General features: G+C 45.2%; 1 protein-coding gene across 1 annotated transcript in view; it reads left to right on the top strand.

Moving 5' to 3' along the window:
- The window catches only part of LOC147117434 (histone deacetylase 9), a 1,471,293-nt gene that overhangs the window by 419,041 nt on the left and 1,030,724 nt on the right, over positions 1 to 21,528 (top strand). Inside the window, exon 3 of the mRNA XM_085988432.1 lies at positions 8,251 to 8,394. Coding sequence (XP_085844558.1) covers positions 8,251 to 8,394 — 144 coding nt within the window. The remainder of the gene's footprint in view (positions 1 to 8,250; positions 8,395 to 21,528) is intronic.

Genomic DNA, 21,528 nt, shown 5'->3' on the forward strand with positions numbered 1-21,528 from the left:
GAGTTATTGTTTGCAGTAATATTATATGAATGCTTAATGTATTCATATGACAACCCTCTGCCTGCTATTTGAGGCATTAGCCTATTTATAATAAATGAGTTAATACTTTTGTTAAAGTAGTAGTTAGAGGAGTGTCAGAGAGAGGAATGTGCTAAGTGTCTATGCTAATACATAAAAACATAAGAAATAGAAGCAGGAGTAGGCCATACGGGCCCTCTAGCCTGCTCCATCATTCAGTAAGATCATGGCTGAACTTCTTCATCAAATCCACTTGCCTGCCCTATCCCCATATCCCTTGATTCCCTTCGTGCCCAAAAATCTAGCGATCTCAGTCTTGAGTATACTCATCAACTGAGCATCCGCAGTCCTCTGGAATAGAGAATTCCAAAGATTCACCATCCTCTGAGTGAAGAAATTTCTCCTCATCTCAGTCCTAAATGGCCAACCCCTTATCCTGAGACTGTGGCCCGTAGTTCTAGACTCCCCAGCCAAGGAAAATAACCTCTCAGCATCTACCCTGTCAAGCCCTCTAAGACTGTTATATGCTTCAATGAGATCTCCTCTCATTCTTCTAAACTCCAGAGAATATAAGCCCAATCTACTCAATCTCTCCTCATAGGTCAGCCCTCTCATGCCGGGAATCAGTCTAGTGAACCTTTGTTGCACCCCCTCCAAGTCAAGTGCAGGAAACTCTTTTTTCCGGCACCGACAGGACCGGCGTGGTGCCGGTTGATCAAAAAGTCCGGATTACAGAGAGGTATACTTACTAAGGTACGAGAGCCCCGTACACGGCCACAGATCCAGACATCCCTGTTGCATGGCAACAGGTGCAGGAACCCCGGTTACATGGCCACAGATCCAGGAACCCCGGTTACACAGCCACTAACATGAAGTAAAACTGACCTAAACCTACTCCTGAATTTTGCCGGTTAAGAGAGATTTCCGGTTATTTAAGTGCCGGTAAAAAGAGAGTTTCCTGTATATCCTTCCTTAGGTAAGGAGACCAAAACTGTACACAGTACTCCAGATGTGGTCTCACCAAGGCCCTGTACAATTGTAGTAGGACTTCCTTACTCTTATACTCCAACCCCCTTGTAATAAAGGCAAACATACCATTTGCCTTCCTAATTGCTTACTGTACCTGCATGTCAACTTTCTATGATTCATGTACAAGGCCACCCAAATCCCTCTGCAAACCAACATTTACTAGTCTCTCACCTTTCAAAAAATATTCTGCTTTTCCATTCTTCTTACCAAAGTTCACACTTCCCTACATTATACTCAATCTACCACCTTCTTGCCCAATCACTAAACTGGTCCATATCCATTTGCAGCCTCTTTGCGTCCTCCTCACGGCTTACTTTCCCACCTAGTTTGTATTGTCATCAAACTTGAATACATTACACTTGGTCCCCTCATCTATGGCATTGATATAGATTGTGAATAGCTGAGGCCCAAGCATCACCCTTGCGGCACGCCACTTGTTACACCCTGCCATCCCAAAAATGACCCGTTTATTCCTACACTCTGTTTTCTTTCCGTTAACCAATCCTCAATCCATGCTAATATATTAGCCCCCAATCCCATGAGCCCTAATCTTGTGTAACAACCTCTTGTGCGCCACCTTATCGAATGCCTTCTGAAAATCAGAATATACTATATCCACTGGATCGCCTCACAATACAAATAGCAATTTCTAGGATTAAAAACATTTAAATCAGTTTTTTTTTGCATATGAAGAAAGCTTTGTAACAATTAGAAAGCTGAATGAAACAATTTCTAATGCAAACACATTTAAGCAGTGTTACAGGGATTTTTATTAAGCCCCGATTTTAACCTAACTCACCTGGCGGGAATGAAATGGAATCAGGCCGGATGCCCACTTTACACCCTGCCCAATGTTACTCTATATTAACTTCAATGGCTGATGGAAACTTTTGGATATCATTTGGAGTATGTCATGAAAGCACAGTTGTGCCCACCCAAAGACCTGTAAAATGCTTGGTGAGGTAATTAGTGACTCAGAAGTGATACAGGGCCACGCAATCACAAGTCCCCACAGACTCACCCTCTCCCTACTGATGTTAGCATTTGATTTCAAATAAATGAACTACATTAAACTTTAACATAAACAGAATAACTATCTTTGTAGTACTGGAACAAGAGAAAATGCTCTAAATTTTATAGTATCAGGAAGCTGACCTCATGGGTTATCTGCTCTCAGCACTCTCTAAATGCTGCTCTAAGCTAGCCACTGGGAGGTGTACTAAAATGGATAGGGATTACCTTCCTGCCTATTTTCTCTCTGCATCTCCCCTCAGCCCTCCTTCCCCAAAGCAGCCATGCACACATCTCATTTGAAGGTTGATGTAGGAGTGAATAAGTTGGTATCTAGAGGTCTGAGTAGTGTCCTAAAACTGATAAAAGTGTAGGTCATGGAGACACAAAGGCAGAGGGCCACACCAAGATTCAACGATGCCTCCCTCGATGTTCTGGTGCAGGCAGTAAGAGCACGGGAGGTCCTCTTCCTTGGCGATAGATGCAAAAGACCACCCAAAGACACCAAAAGGGCATGGTTGGAGATTGCAGAGGAGGTCAGCAGCATGGTTGAGGTCAGGAGGAGGTGGAGCCAGTGCCAGTCAGGAAAGGTGAGTACAATGCCACACTCATCCTGATGTGCCTGTCACCACAATCCCATCACTCTGCCTTCCTAAGCCTACTCCTACACATCATTCCTTACACCAACCTATTATGCAGGTCTACCCATCCCTCTCTGTCTATGTACATACTCACATCCCCATCTGACCAACCATCACTGACCCTCACCCTCATCCTAATGCAATCACAGCAAGTAACGCCATAGAAGGAGGCCATTTGGCAATGTCATGCCACTCCCTCATAGTCATTCTCTACAGATGTATCCCATCCATTCCATACGCTCTTTCTATCAGTCTCACTCAAACGTCTCTTCTTTACCTCCTTGCTGGAGAAGAGATCCCAGAACAATAGGGAGAGGCAAAGAACCGGAGGCGGCCCTCCAGTCTTCACTCAGTTGACTCCAGCAGAGGAGGAAGCCCTGTGTGAGATAGAGTAGTGTTGTCACCTGGTGTCTCTCACATCACAAGTGAGCAAGAGCAGATGGTGTTGACAGGGACAGCAGTGGAGGCTCCTCGATGGAGGGCGCAGGACGCTCCAAGCTCTGCTGAGCTGCATACAGACACTGAGCCTTGGGGGCCATCGAGAAAGAGGGTGATCTTGGAGGGGCAGCAACAATTGCAAGAGGCTCTGGCAGCTTTTGCAGCCGCAATGTCTGCAAATGTGCAGAGAATGGAGGAGTCAATCTCCAACATAAGCATTACGATCTCACAGGCGATGATGACGATGTGCTGTTCCATGGAAAGGATGGCCACCTGCATGGAGCAGCAATGCTTGCTGTGGACAACAGATGGCAGAGGATCATAGACCTCGTCCCTAGGAGGGATATAAACATAGACTTGGGCGTTCATTGCCCCACTGCTGTGCAGCAAGGTGGTCTCCACCTCTTCCTAGCAGGGAGGTGTGGGTGGCCCATGAGAGGGATGATGGTAAGAGGGCACATAGAGGTGGGGGCTCTTCTCAAAGCGGTCCCACTTCTCCCCTGTTGCCTCCCCCCTCAGTCAGAGCCCCACATGCTTTGTTGGATCCCAATGGCTGAGTCTGCCCCTGCACAGTTGCAGGAGGAGCAGTCTTTGGCGAGGTCCTTACAGGCTCCAAAACCCAGAGGACGTCCACCAAAAGTGTCACAGCAGTCAAAGCAGGGAAGTGAGCAGCCTGCCTCTACCTCTGCTGAAGCCACAGGGGGTGCACCTTGTAGAAGCACTCAGAAAAGAAAAAAGATACAACCCTAGATGCACAAGGGTATGCACATGGGTGTATGAACAAATGTTAGTTCCAGTTATATTTATGGCACAGATAAATTTATTTCTTTGTGCCACTTTCCGGTGTTGTCCATTTTTGCCTGCTTCCTGGGAAGTGGCCTTGTTACTTGGCGTGAATGGTGTGACATTACTTAACCTCGAGCAATAGGGGTTTGGGTGAGAGGAATGGCTTGTTCATTGTAGGGTTGCTTTATGGTGTTGTTGGGTGGGGTGGGGGGGAATGTAGTACAGCATGTGGCAGCTATATGGGTGCACTGGAGCAAGTTAAGTAAATCTGGCCATTATGAGGCCATCCCGGGCCTCCCGGGCAGCAATGCGCACCACTGCTGGTGCTATCTCCATGTCAGGTTCCTCCTCCTCCTCCTCGTCTTCCACCTGTTCCTCCTCCTCCTCTGAAGAGGCTGTGCGCTCTGCGTCTTGCTCCTCCTGCAGCTCCAATCCTCGCTGCTGTGCTATATTGAGTAGGGTGCAGCAAACAACAATGATTCTAAAGACCCTGGCTGGTGCGTACTGAAGGGCTCCTCCAGATCTGTCAAGGCATCTGAAGCGCATTTTCAGCATGCCTATTTCTTGCTCTATGACACATCTGGTGGACATGTAACTCTCATTCTAAGGCTCCTTGACCTCATTACTTGGTCTCCTCAAGGATGTCATGAGTCATGTCTTCAGTGGATACCCCTTGTCTCCAAGCAGCCAACCGGTAAGTCTGTTTGGAGATGCAAATAACTGAGGGAGGGTGGACTGGCGCAGCTTGAAAGAGTCATGACCACTGCCAGGGATCTGGCGCACAGTTGCATGATGATCTTTTTATGGTTGCAGACGAGCTGCACATTGAGGGACTGGAAGCCCTTGTGGGAAGACAGCCAGAGCCGCAAAGCCGACCACCCGCTCAGTAACACTGGCTTCATCAGTGACAAAGTTGATATAATTGGCTGACTTGTGAAACATGGCATCGGTCACCTGGGTGATGCATCTGTGGGTGGCCGACTGCGAGATGTTGCAAATGTCTGCTGCAGGTCCCTGGAAGGAGCCTGAGGTGAAGAGATTGAGGGTGTTGGTGACTTTGACAGCCACTACTAAGGCATGTCCACCAGGTCCTCTAGGCAGCAGGTCTTCCTCCAGCAAGCTGCAAATGTCTGCAACAACCTGGCCCGATAGTCTGAGCCTCCTGAAGCACTGCTGCTCAGTCATGTCCAGGAAGCTCATCCTCTGCCTGTATGCCTTGTGTTGTGGGTATCGCCTCCAGCGCGGTGCAGCCTTGTGCTGACCCCCTCTCCTGTGGAGCATCAGGTCATTGAGGAGAAGGCTGCTGTTGTGATTGCTGCTGCTGCTGGTGTTGTGGCTGATGTTGTTGGTGGTGGGGCTCACCTTGGTCTGATTCTGAGGTCCAAGGTGTGAGAGCATAAGAGCACGCATAGTGATCTAATAGATACCCGGTAAAGTGGAGATCAGAGGCCCAATCCCTCAACGCTGTGATAGTGACTAGCAATGTGGTGAGAGTGGGTTCGAGGTTGCAGAAATTACGTTCTAACTGCTGACAACTGAATCTCTGCACAAAACTGAGTCAGCAAGAACCTTTCCATTAGCCAAGTAATCAGGTGTAATGTGGGAATATTTATGTGTTTTTCCCAGCTCCCAATTAATGCACTCACACAATGGCCACTGAGCTTCCACCTCCCGGATGAGACGTTGAACTGAGGTCCTGCCTGCTCTCTCAGGTGGACGTAAAAGATCCCATGGTACTATTTCGAAGAGTAGGGGAGTTATCCCCGGTGTCCTGGCCAATATTTATCCCTCAATCAACATAACAGAAACAGTTTATCTGGTCATTATCACATTGCTGTTTGTGGGAGCTTGCTGTGCGCAAATTGGTTGCCACGTTTCTCACATTACAACAGTGACTACACTCCAAAAGTATTTCATTGGCTGTAAAGCGCTTTGAGACGTCCGGTGGTCGTGAAAGGCGCTATATAAATGCAAGTCTTTCTTTCTCACTTACCATCACAAGCAAGGTTCACGAGGTGCGTGAATCCCGTGCACCTGAAGTTAAAGCCAAAAGCTGCTGTTCAAAACCCTCTTAAGGGTTTCTCAAGAAGCATTTAAGTACTTGAATGAGGTCAGCCGCCTCTTCCGAGCGGGTCCGTGCCGCGCTGGGAAATGCGCCCAAGTTAAATGCGGAAGTCGGCGGGATGACGACAGGTTCCCGTCATGCTGGCAATTTCCGTGTTTGTTGCTGCTGACCCGCTCCCAAACCCGCACGCTCGGGACTGGGAAACCTCCGGCCTACAACACCACAGTATCCTACCGAGTGATTGAGATCAAAGGCACCTCCGAGAATGAAACTGGGAAACCAGTTGTTTTTTCACTGCTGTGGGATTTTTCTTTTCCTCAGAGGCTCTTTTATCCCCTTGTTAGTTTTCATTCCCCTCCTTGGGTCCTGCACAATGCCAAACACCGCGAAGGTGTGCAACTGCCCTGAATGACTTGGCCTCTGCTCCTCTCTTCTTCCCTGAGCGGAAGTGCCTTTCATTTCTTTGGCATCTGATGTTGTGGGCAAGGTCACTAACTCACCTTTTGAGGAATTATGGCCATGGGCCCACACTCCTACTGCACTGTAGTGAGAACCACAATAAACCATTCCTATTGAGCTTTAGTGAGAACTACAGGCCTGCAATTTAGGGCTGGATTTTGCCGCCCCCCCGCCCCACCCCCCGCTGGCTGGTGGTGGGGGAGCTTGCAGGGCTGGGAGGAAGCACTCCTGCTTTTCCCGGCCCAAAGGATTGCTCCCCGAGGTTGAGGCCACCTCGTTGCAGCCACCGGGAATCCTGAGCTCTGGGATCCCCGGCCGCCTGCAGTAAAACCTGCACAGCAGGTTAAAGTAGAGGCTTTAGGCCTCATTACCATGTGTAAATTGCCAACCCTCCTCTTGGGAGTGGGTTGGCAGCCCGCCCGCCCCCCCCCCCCACCCCGTCCCGCCTGAGTGCAAGGTGAAAGTTGGAGGCATAATGGGGTCAGGGTTCCCATTTTTCCAACTTTCACTTCCCCCTCACACCTCCAACCCACCCGTTCTTACCTCTGAAAATTCCGGCCTTAGTCGCCCGCAGATCCCTACAGGTTAAGATTACAGTTGGCGGCGGGAAAGGGGTGAGTTATGATTGGGTAAGTAACCTGCTCAGTGTCAACTGACCACCCACACAGTTTCCGCCAGGTGATTTAAGATGAACCCCATGTTATTTTCTGCTGATAGTTGTCCATCCTTTAGTGTTAAATATCTTTTGTTGGCGTAGAGCTTGAAATTGCTTGGAGGAGTAACTGAGTCAGAAAATGCAACAGAGCGGAGTTAATGTACACAGAGGGAAGAGAATTCCTGCAGAAGCACCCTGTGAACATGACTGATGTCAACTCAACCCTTTCGCTCGGAAGAGGTGGCCGACCTCATTCAAGTACTTAATGGGGGTGAAGCAAAAAACAGGCGCTAGCACATCGGCTTCTTGTTCACGCTCTGCCCGATTTTCTTTTCCATTGACTTCAATTTTATCTCCTCAAATAAAAGAAAGAAGTTGTATTTATATAGAGCCTTTCATGACCTCAGGATGTCCCAAAGTGCTTTACAGCCAATGACTCACCTGTACAGTGTAGTCACTGTTGTAAAGGATGCTTTAAGGAAAGGATGGTGACATTAGTTATAATTCTGTGCAGCAGCTTTATTTTTGAAAGGGTTCTGGTACCGAGGTCTTTAAATAACCCTGAATCACATGGCTTAACCCCCAGGGTTGTGATTAGCCTGTTGTGTGGTATGCCATTTACACAGGAAATTTTTTTAATTTACCTTATTATGTATTCAGTGAATTTTATAATATTTTTATGGCCGAGATTAAAAAAAAATATTTGTCAGCAATTTCTAAACCTCTATTTTATAAAGTAGAATTAGAAAAAAAGTATTTTACATCCGTAATGTCATACGTGACATGACGACCCACATTCATACCTTGCCAATGGAAATTAAATTGGCCTTGGGGTGGTAGCACAAAATGGGTGGTAGTGAATCGACAGCCCTTTTTATACCCTGCCCAATTATTTTGTCCATTCCATTGCACTATCGCCCAAGACCAATTTCATCCCCAATGTTTCTGAATCTATTTTGAGTCTATTAATGCAAACACAGTAATTAGCTTCTATCATATTCAATTAGAAAGAAACATTAGCTGTTGTATGAAGAACACTTTGAGCTATATTTAGCTGCAGATTTGCAGGTAGAGAAGTGCAACTGTTGAAGTAGCATGTAGAGCTTTCCTGTTCTTGTGTTCAGTGGTTTTCTTATTTTGCATTAAAGTTATTCTAGAGAGAAAAAGAACCGACTACAATGCAGAAGTACCTATCAAGAAGCAGTTTGCACATGCAAGAAGGTTCACCAGCCTAAGCAGAGGCTTTGATCCATTTGTACCTACACTGCCTTGGCATCAACACTGGGGACATGGTAAGTGCATAATTAATGGTAAGTGAAGAACAGTGAGATCAGTGGGAATCAGGACATGTTTACAACATTTTACACACAAGGCTTATTATTTCTCACCAATTCCTCCTCTGGCACGAGTCATATGTAAAAAGGATACAAGTTTATAAGAATGGATATGGTTTCCAAATACCTTGTTGGTTCATCGGCCTTAGCTTCAAGGCCTAACTGAATCACGATTGAAATCAGATTAGTACATTGTGAAGTATCACCTGTGCATATGTTATAGAAGCAGTAGGGAGCACATACTATGTACATTTTATTAGGTTACTAGTCATACACTAATACATAGAGGTCTAATTTAATTTTTTGGGTTAGTAATCAATATGACATAAGAGACAATAGCCAATTTGTCTTTGTAGCTATAAACCAATCACAATCATCTAGTATTGGTTTTCTAGGGCCTATTGCCAGGGATCTTTATAGTATGCTAACAACATAGTTATCTTCAAGGTGCTATTTCAAATGTATTCAGCCTCAAAATCAAATATTTTATTCAATCCTAGGCCTGTTGCTAAAAAGGGTAGTGAGACGCATAGAAACTTCCTCTTTACTGCAGCTGCCATGAATTTAAGATTTTAGTGGGAATATATACATATTGCGACCAACAATATTATCTCAGATAGTTCAAATACTGTCTAATACCTGCTCTACAGCTTTAAATTACTGGAACGTGATTTAATTTACTGGAGATCATCTATGCTATTACTGCATTTGAAGATTGCATCTAGTTATTTATTGTGCAGTGTCCAAATTTGGCAGCACAGATTTACAGAGCTTCAAAAAATAACAGTTCCTATTATTTTGCTACTTTACTAAGCTTAAAGTTGACAAATATTCATATTTTCAAAGAACTCATTTACAGGTAGCATGGTTGAAGGTGAGGTATATGTGGCTTTGAAAATTGCATCCATATGGCGTAGTTATGTCTCTTTTAGTCTAATATAAAGTTCTTTATTCTGCTATAAAACACCTTGGTGATAGGCTATGAATTGTGTTGCGTATGTGAAAGTATTCTTTATTTATGCAAATAGGTTCTTGTGCATTGTAAGCAAAATGACACGGCATGGATAGTGTGACACTTTGGACTCGATTGTCAGTGTGCCGTGGAGTCGGGATTGAGGTGTGCGGGGGGTTAAATTCCCGAAATCGGGGGTCCCGACCCCATCCCGCCCCCAACCCGCCTCCATGCCAGTTTCAAAGGAGGTGGGTACCCGCCCCGCACTGGGACCTGCCTCCCTGAGGCGGGAAGGGATTAGTGCCAATTAACTGCCTGTTAACAGGTAGTTAACAGGCAGTTTTTAGCCTAATCCCTATTTTTAAACTTGAACTGTGGGATTCCCGACGGCTCCAAACCACACCAAGTTGGAGGAGTCGAGCCGTCGGGTTGAAGGGCTTGGAGGGGTCGAGATGTCAGTGTTCAGGTGAGTGATGTGTGCATGAGTGCAAAGGTAAGGGTGTTTGGTGTGTCTAAACTGATTAAAGAAGTGTAAATGACCTTTTCTTACCTTTTCAGCCTTCCTTTCTTTAGGTTCAGGGAGTCCCTCATCTCACTGGCACAGAAAGCAGAATGGCTGCGAACTGTCAAAAGTGACAGCCTGCAGCTTTCTGTGCAGGAGAGATTTCTAACTGAGTCTGTGGAGAAGGACTCATGTTAGAAGTAAGACTGTCAGTGTTTGGCAGCTTCAAACAACTGTGAAACACTGATATTTCATCTGTCAAAACATCTTGACAGATGAAATTTCAGTCTGTGACGTCACCTGTTGCCGGGTGGCACTTAATTGGCCTGCTGAGCCCGCTGGGCGGGCTCAACAAGGTCAATCAAGTTAAAATCGCGTGGATTGGCCGCATCTCGATGGAGGCGGGACTACAACCCCAAAAGTTGTAGTCCCGCCTCCAACCCGACTCCTGAATGAAAATCCAGCCCTTTATCTGTTTTATCAGAATTGACTGAATATCTTAGCTGAATACGGGTTGAACCAAAGGTATCTATGGTACACCTTGACAATTAGTAGTTATTAATGGTTTGATAACAGTTAATTATATTGGTTTTCATTTTCTATAGAAAGTAATAGTCACATGCCTTATATATTCTGTAGTCCATTTTGTACATTTTTACCCATATATAAGTATGTAATATTATACTGACTAAAGCAGATACATTTTTGGAATAAAGGCTTGTGCATTTTAGTTCGATTCTATAAACTACAAAGCTACAGTCAAAGCTTCACTTTCTTTCTGAAAGGTTTCCCCGTGTCCTAATGCTGGACTCAGCCTTTCTTTATCTTAAAGATACTCTTCTCCAATACAACTGTTTCTGATTATAAAACATTATTTTGCAGCATTTTGTTTTATAAATATCTTATTGGCCCAGATTTTGCAGTAGAAAGAACAGTGAGGCTATCAGCGTTCACCGCTATTAAAGAGTAAATCAGACAGCAACTTCTGGCGACCGCACATGCGCAGTTAAACGTGGAAATCAGGAAGCTGCAATCCGAGTTACCCTGCTCCTCCAGATGCTTCGCTATACTGGTATCTCGCACAGAGACAGACTCACCATTGAAACACATGGAATGCGTGAAGTTGCTGTAGTTGCCCATTGGATATCCACTGAACTCGCCAGAAAAAGTTAGGGCTTGTCCATTCTAGTGTAAGTCGATTTTAACAGTGTGGTAAGTATTAATTACTGCCAAACAACCTCTCTAGCACTTAAAATTAACTTTTACAAGTGTAGAGTCTCATTCCTTCAGATTTTAATTATTGGAGTTTTTAAAAAATGTAACTTTTTTTTACTTTCTGTTCTTTTATCTCGTTCTCTCTTAATCCCATCTTTTTTCACTCTCTTTATTTCGCTTTCTGTACATGATTTGGCATTAAATGAAATATTCTAACTTACACTTCCTGGCTTGGACTCTGCTTCGTGCAATAAGAATTCTTCAATCTGATTGGTTGAGCACATACAGTTGCTTTCCCTGTTCATACAGATCCCAGATCCCCTGTAGAGGGCGCTGTGCTGAAATGGCTTTCTAATCACCACAAGTTCCAATGCAAATGCCCATAAAAAGTGTGTTGGCAAGTGAATTCATAAGACCTAGAATGTCATTTTCTCCCCATCACATAGGCAGGAGCAATTTGAAACAATTTGAATTTGCAAATAGGACAGGAGAAATTTTGTTTGAAAACTATCCACTGCCACGAATCCTGTCTTTAACTGAGAGGATGGACTGTCTGTGCCATCAGGTCCATAAATGCAAGTGGCAATAAATAGCTCTTAATGCTTCAGGTGAATAGATGGACATATTTTGTGTTAGTTTTCCCCCTGGTAGGCTGTCTTCTCCCATTAACTGTCCTAAAACTGATATCACTTTTAATCGAACATAAGAACAGGAGTAGACCATTCAGCCCTTCAATCAGATTATGGCTGATCTGTACCCCAACTCAATTTACCTGCCTTTGAGCTATATCCCTTGATGCTCTTACCTAACAAAAATCTATTGATCTTCATCTTGAAAATTTCAATTGACCCAACACCCAAAGCCTTTTGCGGGGCAGAGTTACAAATTTCCACTACCCTTCGAATGAAAATATTTCCTGATTTCACTCCTGAATTGTCTAGCTCTAATTTTAAGATTCTATCCACTATTCCAGAAACTATTTCTAGAAATAGTTTCTCTGTATCAACCCTATCGAATTCCTTTAACATTTGAATTCTTAATTAGATCATCACTCAGCCTTCTAAACTCAAGAAAATCAAGCCAAGTTTATGCAACCTGTCCTCATAATTTAACCCTTTAAGCCCTGGTATCATTCTGGTGAGTCCATGCTGTACCCACTCCAAGACCAATATGTCTTTCCTGAGGATTGTTGCCCAAAACTGAATGCAGTACTCCAGATGGGGTCTGCCCAAGGCTCTGTACATCTAAAATATAATGTGTTCACCCCTTTGTATTCCAACCCTCTAGAGATAAAGGCCACCATTCCATTAGCCTTTTTGATTACTTTTTGTACCTGTACACCTGCTTTTAGTGATTTGTAAACATGGACATTCAAATCCCTTTGATCCTCCACAGATCCCAATCTTCTACCATGAAGAAAATTTTCCTATTTGTCTTCCTTGGCTCCAAACAGGATAACTTCCCATCATTGCATTCCATCTGCCACAGTTTTGCTTATTCAATTAATCTATCTTTGTAACTTCCTGCTCCCAGCTACTTACTGTGCTACCTAACTTTGTGTCATCTGCAAACTTGAGTATATAACTCTATTCCTTCATCCAAGTGATTGATATATATGGTGAAAAGCTGAGGACCCCATAAAATCTTTGGGGAATAGTCTGTCTCCTACTTCTCAGCCAATGTCACAAGTTTACCTCCAATTCCTTGTGCTTTCATTTTTGCTAATAATCTCTTGTTAAATGACTTCTGGAAGTCCATATAGACACCATGTTAGTGATATCCTCAAAATATTTAACTAGATTAGTCAGACATGATCTACCTTTTTTCATATCCATGTTGCCTCTCTTTGATCAGCTAATGTTTGTCCAAATGCTCAGTCACCCTGATGATAGATTCCCGTAACTTTCTCACAACTGATGTTAAACTGACAAGTCTGCAGTTTCTTGGTTTCTCCCTCCCTCTCTTCTTAACTAATGGAGTGACATTGCAATGTTCCTGTCCAACGGCACAATTGCAGAATTTAGAGAGCTTTGGAAAATTATGATTAACTTATTTTCAATTTCTTCACCTATTTATTTTAATATCCTGGGGTGGAAAGCATCAGATTCTCAAGATTGGTTTATCTTGAGTCCCATTATTTTCTTCATTACTATTTAAAATAACTTATCCAATAAGTTCCTCCCCTTGTCTTATTTTGTCCTCTTCCTCTACTGTGAAATAAAAGTATAGTATCCTATCTTTAAAAAGGGAGATAGAACAAGTCCAGGGAACTATAGACCAACTAGCTTAATGTTGGTGATAGGAAAAATAATGGAATCCTTATTCAAAGATGTAATGGAAAAACACCTAGAAACTGAAAATATAATAAAGAGTAGTCAGCATGGATTTCAAAAGGGAAGATCATGCTTGACCAAGCTTATTGAATTCTTTGAAGAAGTAGCTGAAAGGGTCGATAAGGATAATGTGGTAGACATAATGGCCTAGAAATTGGGTTTTGGCGCAGCAACGGCTTTAGCGCCGGAAGTTAGTGCCGGAGCTAAGTCGCGCTGGTCGGGCCAAAAATTCACTACTTCTGCGCCCAAACGGCTGCCGGCGCTGCTGAAACCTGTTAGCGCCTGAAAACTGGCGCTATGCGCTGAATTTCGGCGCTATTCCGGCGCTGCGGCGCCCGCTGCGGTGCGGCAGGTTCGGGAAGTGCAGGCCTCCTCCTTCCCTTAAGGAGGACCTGCCTGCACCCGGCCGCGGCCCGCGATAATCTTATTAAAAATGAGCCCGGCACCTCGGACAAGTGCCGGGCTTGCTTCTGTTCCGGGGGGGGGGAAGTCCGGGGAGGGAGCTGCGGCCAGGCGGGCAGCGGGAAAGCGGCCGGCCGCCGCGGGGCCTTTAATGCGCCGGCGCAAACTTGTGCAAGGCACCTCTGCCAGAACGTTGCTTGCGGCTGCCACGGGCGAGGCGGCCGCAAGTCAATTTCCCAGTTCGGGCGGGTTACCATGGCAACCGGGATGCTGCGCACACCGATGACGTCATCGGTGCCGGCGCAGCGCTACCGGTCTACCGCGGCGGAAGGGCCCCAGGCAATTTAGGCGCCGGCGCCAATTGCAGCGCTAGGCCCTCTAGCGCCGCAAAATCGGCGCTAAGGGCACTGAATTTCTAGGCCAATATATTTAGATTTTCAAAAGACCTTCAATAAGGTACCGCAAAGTGGACTCATGACTAATATGAGAACATGTGGGGTCAGGGGACAAGTAGCAGAATGGATAGCAAGCTGGCTACAAAACAAGAAACAGAGAGTAGGGGCTAGATTTTCCTGGAGCCGTCAGGCGGGGTTTCAGGTGTGTGTTGGGGGGGGGGGAAATCCCGATTTCTGGGGTCCCGACACCATCCCGCCCAAAACCCCACCCCACGCAACTTTCAGGGGTGGCGGGTACTCGCCCCGCACTGGGACCCGCCGAAACCAGGCGGGAAGGGATTAGTGCCAAGTAACTGCCTGTTAACAGGTAGTTAACAGGCAGTTTTTAGCCTAATCCCTATTTTGAGGGGTGTCGTGTGGGATTCGCGACGGCTCCAAACCATGCCAGGTTAGAGCAGGCGGGCCTTCGGGTTGAAGGAGTTGGAGGGGTCACGATGTCGGTGTTCAGGTGAGTGATGGGTGCATGAGTGCAAAGGTAAGTGTGTTTAGTGTGTCTAAAGTGTGTAAAGAACTTTTACTTACCTGTACTTATCTTAACAGCCTTTCTTCCTGTAGGCTTCGGGAGCCCATCACTCAGCTGGCACTTAAAGCTGAACGGCTGCGATCTGTGAAAAGTGACAGCCTTCAGCTTTGAGTGCTGCTGAGAGTTCTAACTGAGTCTGTGCAGAAGGACTCATGTTAGAACTCAGACTGTCAGTGTTTCACAGCTTCAAACAGCTGTGAAACACTGATATTTCAGCTGTCAAGAACTCTTGACACATGAAATTGCAGTCTGTGATGTCACCTGTTGCCGGGTGGCCCTTAATTGGCCTGCTGAGCCCGCTGGGCGGGCTCAACAAGGTCAATCAAGGGAAAATGGCGCAGATTGGCCGGACGTCGATATAGGCGGGTCAAAAACCCGAAAGCTGTAGTCCCGCCTTCTTCCCGACAGCTTCGGGAAAATCTACCCCTAGGGGTTAAAATTAGTTACTCAGACTGGCAAAAGGTGGGATGTGGTGTTCCACAAGGATTGGTTCTAGGACCACTGCTGTTCACTATTTACATAAACAATTTGGACTCGGGGAATCCAAAATACAATTTCAAAATTTACGGACATCACCAAATTGGGGGTATTAGTTAATACAGAGGAGGACTGTAACAAAATACAGGAAGGCATTAATAAACTTGCAGAATGGGCGTGTAATTGGCAAATGAACTTCAATATAAATAAGTGTGAGGTAGTACATTTTGGTAGGAAGATTAAGGAGGCCACATACTGCTTGAATAATAAGGGCTCGATTTTGCCAGGCCCAAGGAGGCGGGATTGGAGGCGTGTGAGGTGGTAAAATCGCAAAAAAATGGTGGGCGGGCCCGATCCCGCCTCCATCCCGCCTCCGAGCAATTTTCCCAAATGCATGTTTTCTGACCCTGTTTCCATCCCGCCTCCAAGAGGCAGGATAGGCCCTTAAGACCCTTAAGAACAAGTTAAGTGCCTCTATCATCCCATTTTGAGAGGCCTTTCTGATTTTACCACTTTTCCCTCGTCCTGCACGTCTCCTCTGGAACACGCCAGTGAATCCTGGAGGCTTCACAAGTGGATTGCTTACTAACAGCTGCAGCTCCACCATTAAAAAGGAGTTTTCAGCAATCATCATTTGCAGGTGGCAGAACTTTGTTGTCTCAGGTCTGGGGGAACTTTTAGCAGGCATACCCATTGTTGTGGAAGTTTGGAGCCTGACACCCATCTCCAGTGTGACCTCCTGGGAAACCCCTCTTGCCACCTTGACTGAGCTTCCTCAACTGAGGCATATACCAGAAGCATGGGAACCATTTAGTTCCTTTCCTCCTGGACATCAGATTCGGACAAAGACCAGCCGTGGCAGCAGCAGAACCATGAACGACAGCACCACCAACAGCAGCAGCAACAACGGGAGTGCCAAGCTGCTGCTCACCCACCTGAAGCTGCACATGCCAGAAGGCGCCAGCGCACGACCACATTGCTGCCCGGGATGCAAGGCAAGCACTCATCTTGGCCAGATTTGCTTAGCCTGCACAATCAAACACTTTTGTCTTGCACCTTCTTATCAGACCATCGACAATGGCCAAGAACCTACTGATTCCTATCACTCTGACCACCATACTGACAATTGCAAGTCGTCATAAGCCCTCAATGTGGAAGTCCCATTAGCGAAATGACACACACCACAACTGCAACAGTTTGCCATCAGAATTTTTTATGACAATAAGCAACTGATGGCTTTTCAAAATTAAAGACAACATTACACCCAAGTAACTACCCTTGTGACTACTTGTGCATTATCTTCCTCTTATGCGTGCTCCTACATGGTACTTCCCTTGTGGCTTCAGCAGATGTGGAGGCCCCTTGCTCACTTCCTTGCTGCTCCTTTGGCGGCTGTCCTCTGGGGTTGCGAACCTGTGAGGGCTCGGCAACAGTCTGCTGCTCCTGCGGCTGTGCAGGGGTTGAGATGCCGATTTCAGTTGGGTGGGGACTCTGGTGGGGCTCTGACTGAGGGATCTGCAGTGGCATGGTCGTGTGAGCGCTTGGAGAGGAGCCCCCACTTCTTTGTTGTATGCCACCAACATCCCTCTCATGGGTCAGCCCCACTTCAGAGCTAGCAAGTGGCTGGACAGCACCTTGTAACACTGCAGGTGGGCCATGAGGACCTGTTTCTGCACTGGAAGTCCTACTCCAGAGGACTTGCATGAAGGTCTGGTTTGTTTGCTCAATAGCTGACCATCGCTCCTCAAGAGAATCAGTCTATTCTGAACAATTACCATGTTTTCCATACCCTGACGACTAAGCTCCTCCATGGACGTAGCCATCCTCTCCTCTACCATAGCCATTCTCTCCTCTATGGTAGCCAGCCTTACCATGGAGGTAGCCATCCTTTCCAAGGAGGTTGTCATCCTTTCCGTGGTGATGCGTTCATGCGCCAATGCCTCCACAAAGGCTCTGGTCATGTTAGCGATGGACTCCTCCATTCGCTTCACACTCGCAGTGACCCTGGAGACAAAACCTGCCAGAGACTCCTGCACCTGTTCCTGGAGTTCCAGCACTGCTCTCCTTCTGGATGGACCCGGAGGCACAGGGTCAACATGCAGCGGAGCCAAACTGGGAGCGTCCTCTCCACTGCGACGAGGACTCTCCACTGCTGTCCCTGTCTCCACCATCTGCTGATGCTCACTTGTGAGCTGTGATACACCAGGTGACAACTCTACTCTATTGTGAGTGTCTGCGCTGGTGCTGGGTGCACTTAATTCTGCTGACGGAGCGCCCTCAGAGGTTGCAGCTTCCTCTGAGGAGCCTGGAAGCTCAGGATCTTCCTCCTGGACAGTGGGGACGGGGGCTGTCGATGGTCCTGTGGGAGAGTAAAGGAAAGAGTTAGAGATGTGAGGTCAAGGTTACATGCACATTGAATTGTGCAGATGATCATAAGTCAATCTGTTAGAGCATCAGAATCATTATCAGTCACCCATGCAATGTCAATGAGAGAGATGCCAAACTATTCTGTCACCAGCTTGCTGTGATGCGCCCGCCTGTCCGTCCCCCACTTGGGAATCATCCTCGATCCTGGCAATTTCCAATGCCGCCTCCTCCGAGGTGGTGAGCTGGGCTACTGAGGGTGGCCCTCCTCCTGTCCTCATTCTTTCCCTCTTATTGTGGGCTCTCTTTCCCTGCAATGAGGGACACAAGTGGAGTTTGAGTAAGAATGAAGGAGTGAGTGGAGTGAGTGTAGAGAATCCATAGCATAGATGCTTAGAAGGAGACAAAGGGCCCTCCCTGTGTGTTGTAAGTCATTGTCATTGTGTCACAGTGATAGGGAGTGTGAGGGCTGCATGGTCAAATAGTTAAGTGAATGTGACCATAGAGAGGGAATGAGTAAGGGTGCAGGGATGTCAGTGTCAAGTGGGATATGAAGGAAGAGACTGGCAAAGCAGAGTGCTGGTGAGGAGAGGCGATGGTGATGAGATTGAGGGTGATGAGAGAGTCATACTCACTTTTCCTGTGCGGAGAAGGTTATGAAACCTCTTCCTGCACTGCAGCCAGGTTCTGCGGCACAAAGAGATGGCATTGACCTCCTGGGCCACTTGCAGCCACACAGCTTTAGTCTGTTGTGGTGGCTTTTTTCTCCCTGAAGAAAGGAAGAGCACCTCCTTGTTAGATCTTGCTCCCTGCACCAGAGCTTGGAGAGAGGGCTCTTCAAAGCGAGGTGCACACTTTTGCTTGCTGGTGGGCATGGTCGGTAAATGTAGTCCTTCATACAATGTCCAAAGCATTTCCAGTCTCCAGAAGAAGCAAGGCTGCTTGCAGGCCTTAAATCCAGCAGCACTGATGACATCATCGGAGGCGACTTTCAGGATGGAAAGACTAATTGGGCCAGGGGTTCCCACACGTTGGAAATCAAGTGCCCAATTAGGGGAAAATCGCACTTTTTTCCCACTTCACATCAGAGTCGGGGGTCCTGACACAAAAACCACCTGACACACCCCAGCCCAACCCCAATGGCAAAATCCAGCCCTAAGAGACTGAATGAGGTAGAGGAGCAATGGATATGGGGGTATAGATACACACATCACTAAACATAGCAACACAGGTTACTAAGGCAATAAAAAAAGCAAAAAAAAGCAGTGGGGTTTATTTCTAGAGTCATAGAATTGAAAAGCAGACAAGTTATGTTAAATTTATATAGAACCTTGGTTAGACCACACTTAAAGTATTGTGAACAGTTCTGATCTCCATATTATAAAAAGGATATAGAAGCATTAGGGAAGGTGCAAAAAAGATTTACTAGAATGAATGATACCAGAACTGAGAGGAAAGATTGAACAGGCTGGGGCATTTTTCTCCAGAAAAGAGAAGACCTGATAGAGGTCTTTAAGAATATGAAAGGGTTTGATAGGGTAGACGTAGAGACGATTTTTCCACTTGCGGGTGAGAACAGAACATGGGGCCATAAATATAAGATAGTCACTAATAAACCCAATAGGGAATTCAGGAGAAACGTCTTTATCTAGAGAGCGATTAGAATGTGGAACTTGCTACCACAATGAATAGTTGAGGCGACTAGCATAGTTGCATTTAAGGGGATGCTAGATAAACACAAGAGGGATATGTTGATGGGGTTAGATGAAGAAAGGTGGGAAGAGGCTTGTGTGGAGTATAAACACTGGCATGGATCTCTTGGGCTGAATGATCTGTTTCTACACTGTAAATACTATGTAATACTGTGTAATATTCATTTAATAAATCTGCCATTTCCTTATTGTTCATTATAGTATTTTCTGCATCTATCTTTAATGGGCCCACATTTCCCCTTACCACTCTGTTTCTCTTAATATATTTATTTAAAAAAACTTTTACTGCAAGCATTGATATCTCGTGCAAGTGTTTTTTTCATATTCCCCTTTTGCACCTCTTATTACTTTCTTCATATCCTTTGGTTACTTTTCATTACTCTCCCGATACGCTGGATTTCCGCTTTTCCTTGCATTTATGTACACCTTTTTTTTTCACTTGATACTGCCTCTTACCTCATTGCTTAACTGCAATAGATACAAATATGAGATTAACTCTTACTTAAGACTATTATGGCTGTTCATTCTTTGTTGTTTTAACACCTCTCCTTACTAGGAATAATATTGTACCCTGTGATGGCAAACAGAATATAATACTACAAAAAGCCTGAGGTATTAAATTCTTTCTTGAGGATTCCTATACCAATGATGCTTATAGTTTCTTCAGGGCAATGGGAGGGAGAAGGGACTGAGAACCTACTGTTCTCTAGTGCTGATCAGTTGAAGTTTTATTCTATGAGAATGAAGAATGAGGAAAGCATCTCTGTGGTCATTTTGGGTGCAGTACTTTTCTGAGAATCATTTAATTAGTGCAACTAATCACTCCAATATCGATGAAGGTCAGGTAGGCTCTCTTGTGCTTTGTTTTGCTGAGGTAGGGTTATCCTGACCTGCAGCCATTTGATGAAAGACACGAGGTATGTGATATGTTTAAAGGTAAGCTTTTCTTTATATGATGATATAAAGTGGTATGCATTAATATGCTTTGCTATGGGCCACTGGTATAGAAGTGAAGTCAGGAAATGAGAGCAGAAAAATGGCAGAGATCAATGGAAAAGATTTAAAAGGTGAGAAAATGACCTTCCGTCAAATTAAGCAGTATCTTAAAATAGAAAAACAAAATTACCATAAGAGACGTGGCTGGATACATTCTATTAATTGATGTGACCTTTAAATATGATCATAAAACCTCCTTTTGTAGCTGTGAACTACCGTGTGAGACGGGGGGGGGGAGGAATCATTGCCTGATGCACATTATATAATTTGAAAATAATAATACTTAGAGACCATTTTTTCTCCTCCATGGGCACCAAAGATTTGTCTTTTCCCTCTAGATACAGCCCTCAGAAAATAAATATGAGAAAGGTAAAGCGAAACTGAAATGAAGGGCCACGTACATAACCCTCAGTGGCTATGTTCTGTCCAGTGTAAAAGGATGGTTGCATATTCATTTTTTCTGTAGCTACTTTTCCGATATACAAGTCGCCCTCTCCCCACCTAATTGTTTCCTAGATGCTCCTCACGATAGGGCCAGAGTTTGTTTCTGGCTTGCTTTGTTCACTGCTATCCTATCCCTCTGCACAGTTAAGATCTGTCTTTCTTGGCCTGTATTGTATATACAATTGATTTTTGTTCTTCTGATAGGAGGAACTTGCCATTCTAGGCTCATGAAGAGTCTGACCCATTCTGTCCTACATTTTGTTTTTAAAGGCACTATAGAAATACAAAGCTTTCTTTCTTTTTTTTCTTTATCTACTTGCCCTCCCCACCCCCACGTGTTAGTTTTCACGCTGCCTGTGCTAAAGAGGAAGGAGGGTATATGCAAATAACATCCTGAGCATAAACCAGGAGATGAGAGGAGAATTGGCCTGATAAAAGTGGAATATGGATTATGCCTGTGATCTGGTACACAAGACTAACGTGGCCAATATTGTATCAATGCCCTCACAGAGGATTAGAATACCCTTTTACAGACATTGTCAGGCTCTAACTTAAACTCATTTTTCCATTACAGAAAAGGAACTGTGATCAAAAAAAAAATATCCCACAACCTCTTTCTTAGAACTAGACCCTAAATTATTAGTTTAGTCATAGATTGGAAAAATGAACCGGAACAGATTATTTATCTTATTTTTTTAAACTAGCTGCTCTGTGGTG

The sequence above is a fragment of the Somniosus microcephalus genome, chromosome 5 (genome assembly GCF_052327205.1).
Source record: "Somniosus microcephalus isolate GS21.2 chromosome 5, FLI_Smic_1.0, whole genome shotgun sequence".
NCBI lineage: Eukaryota > Metazoa > Chordata > Chondrichthyes > Squaliformes > Somniosidae > Somniosus > Somniosus microcephalus.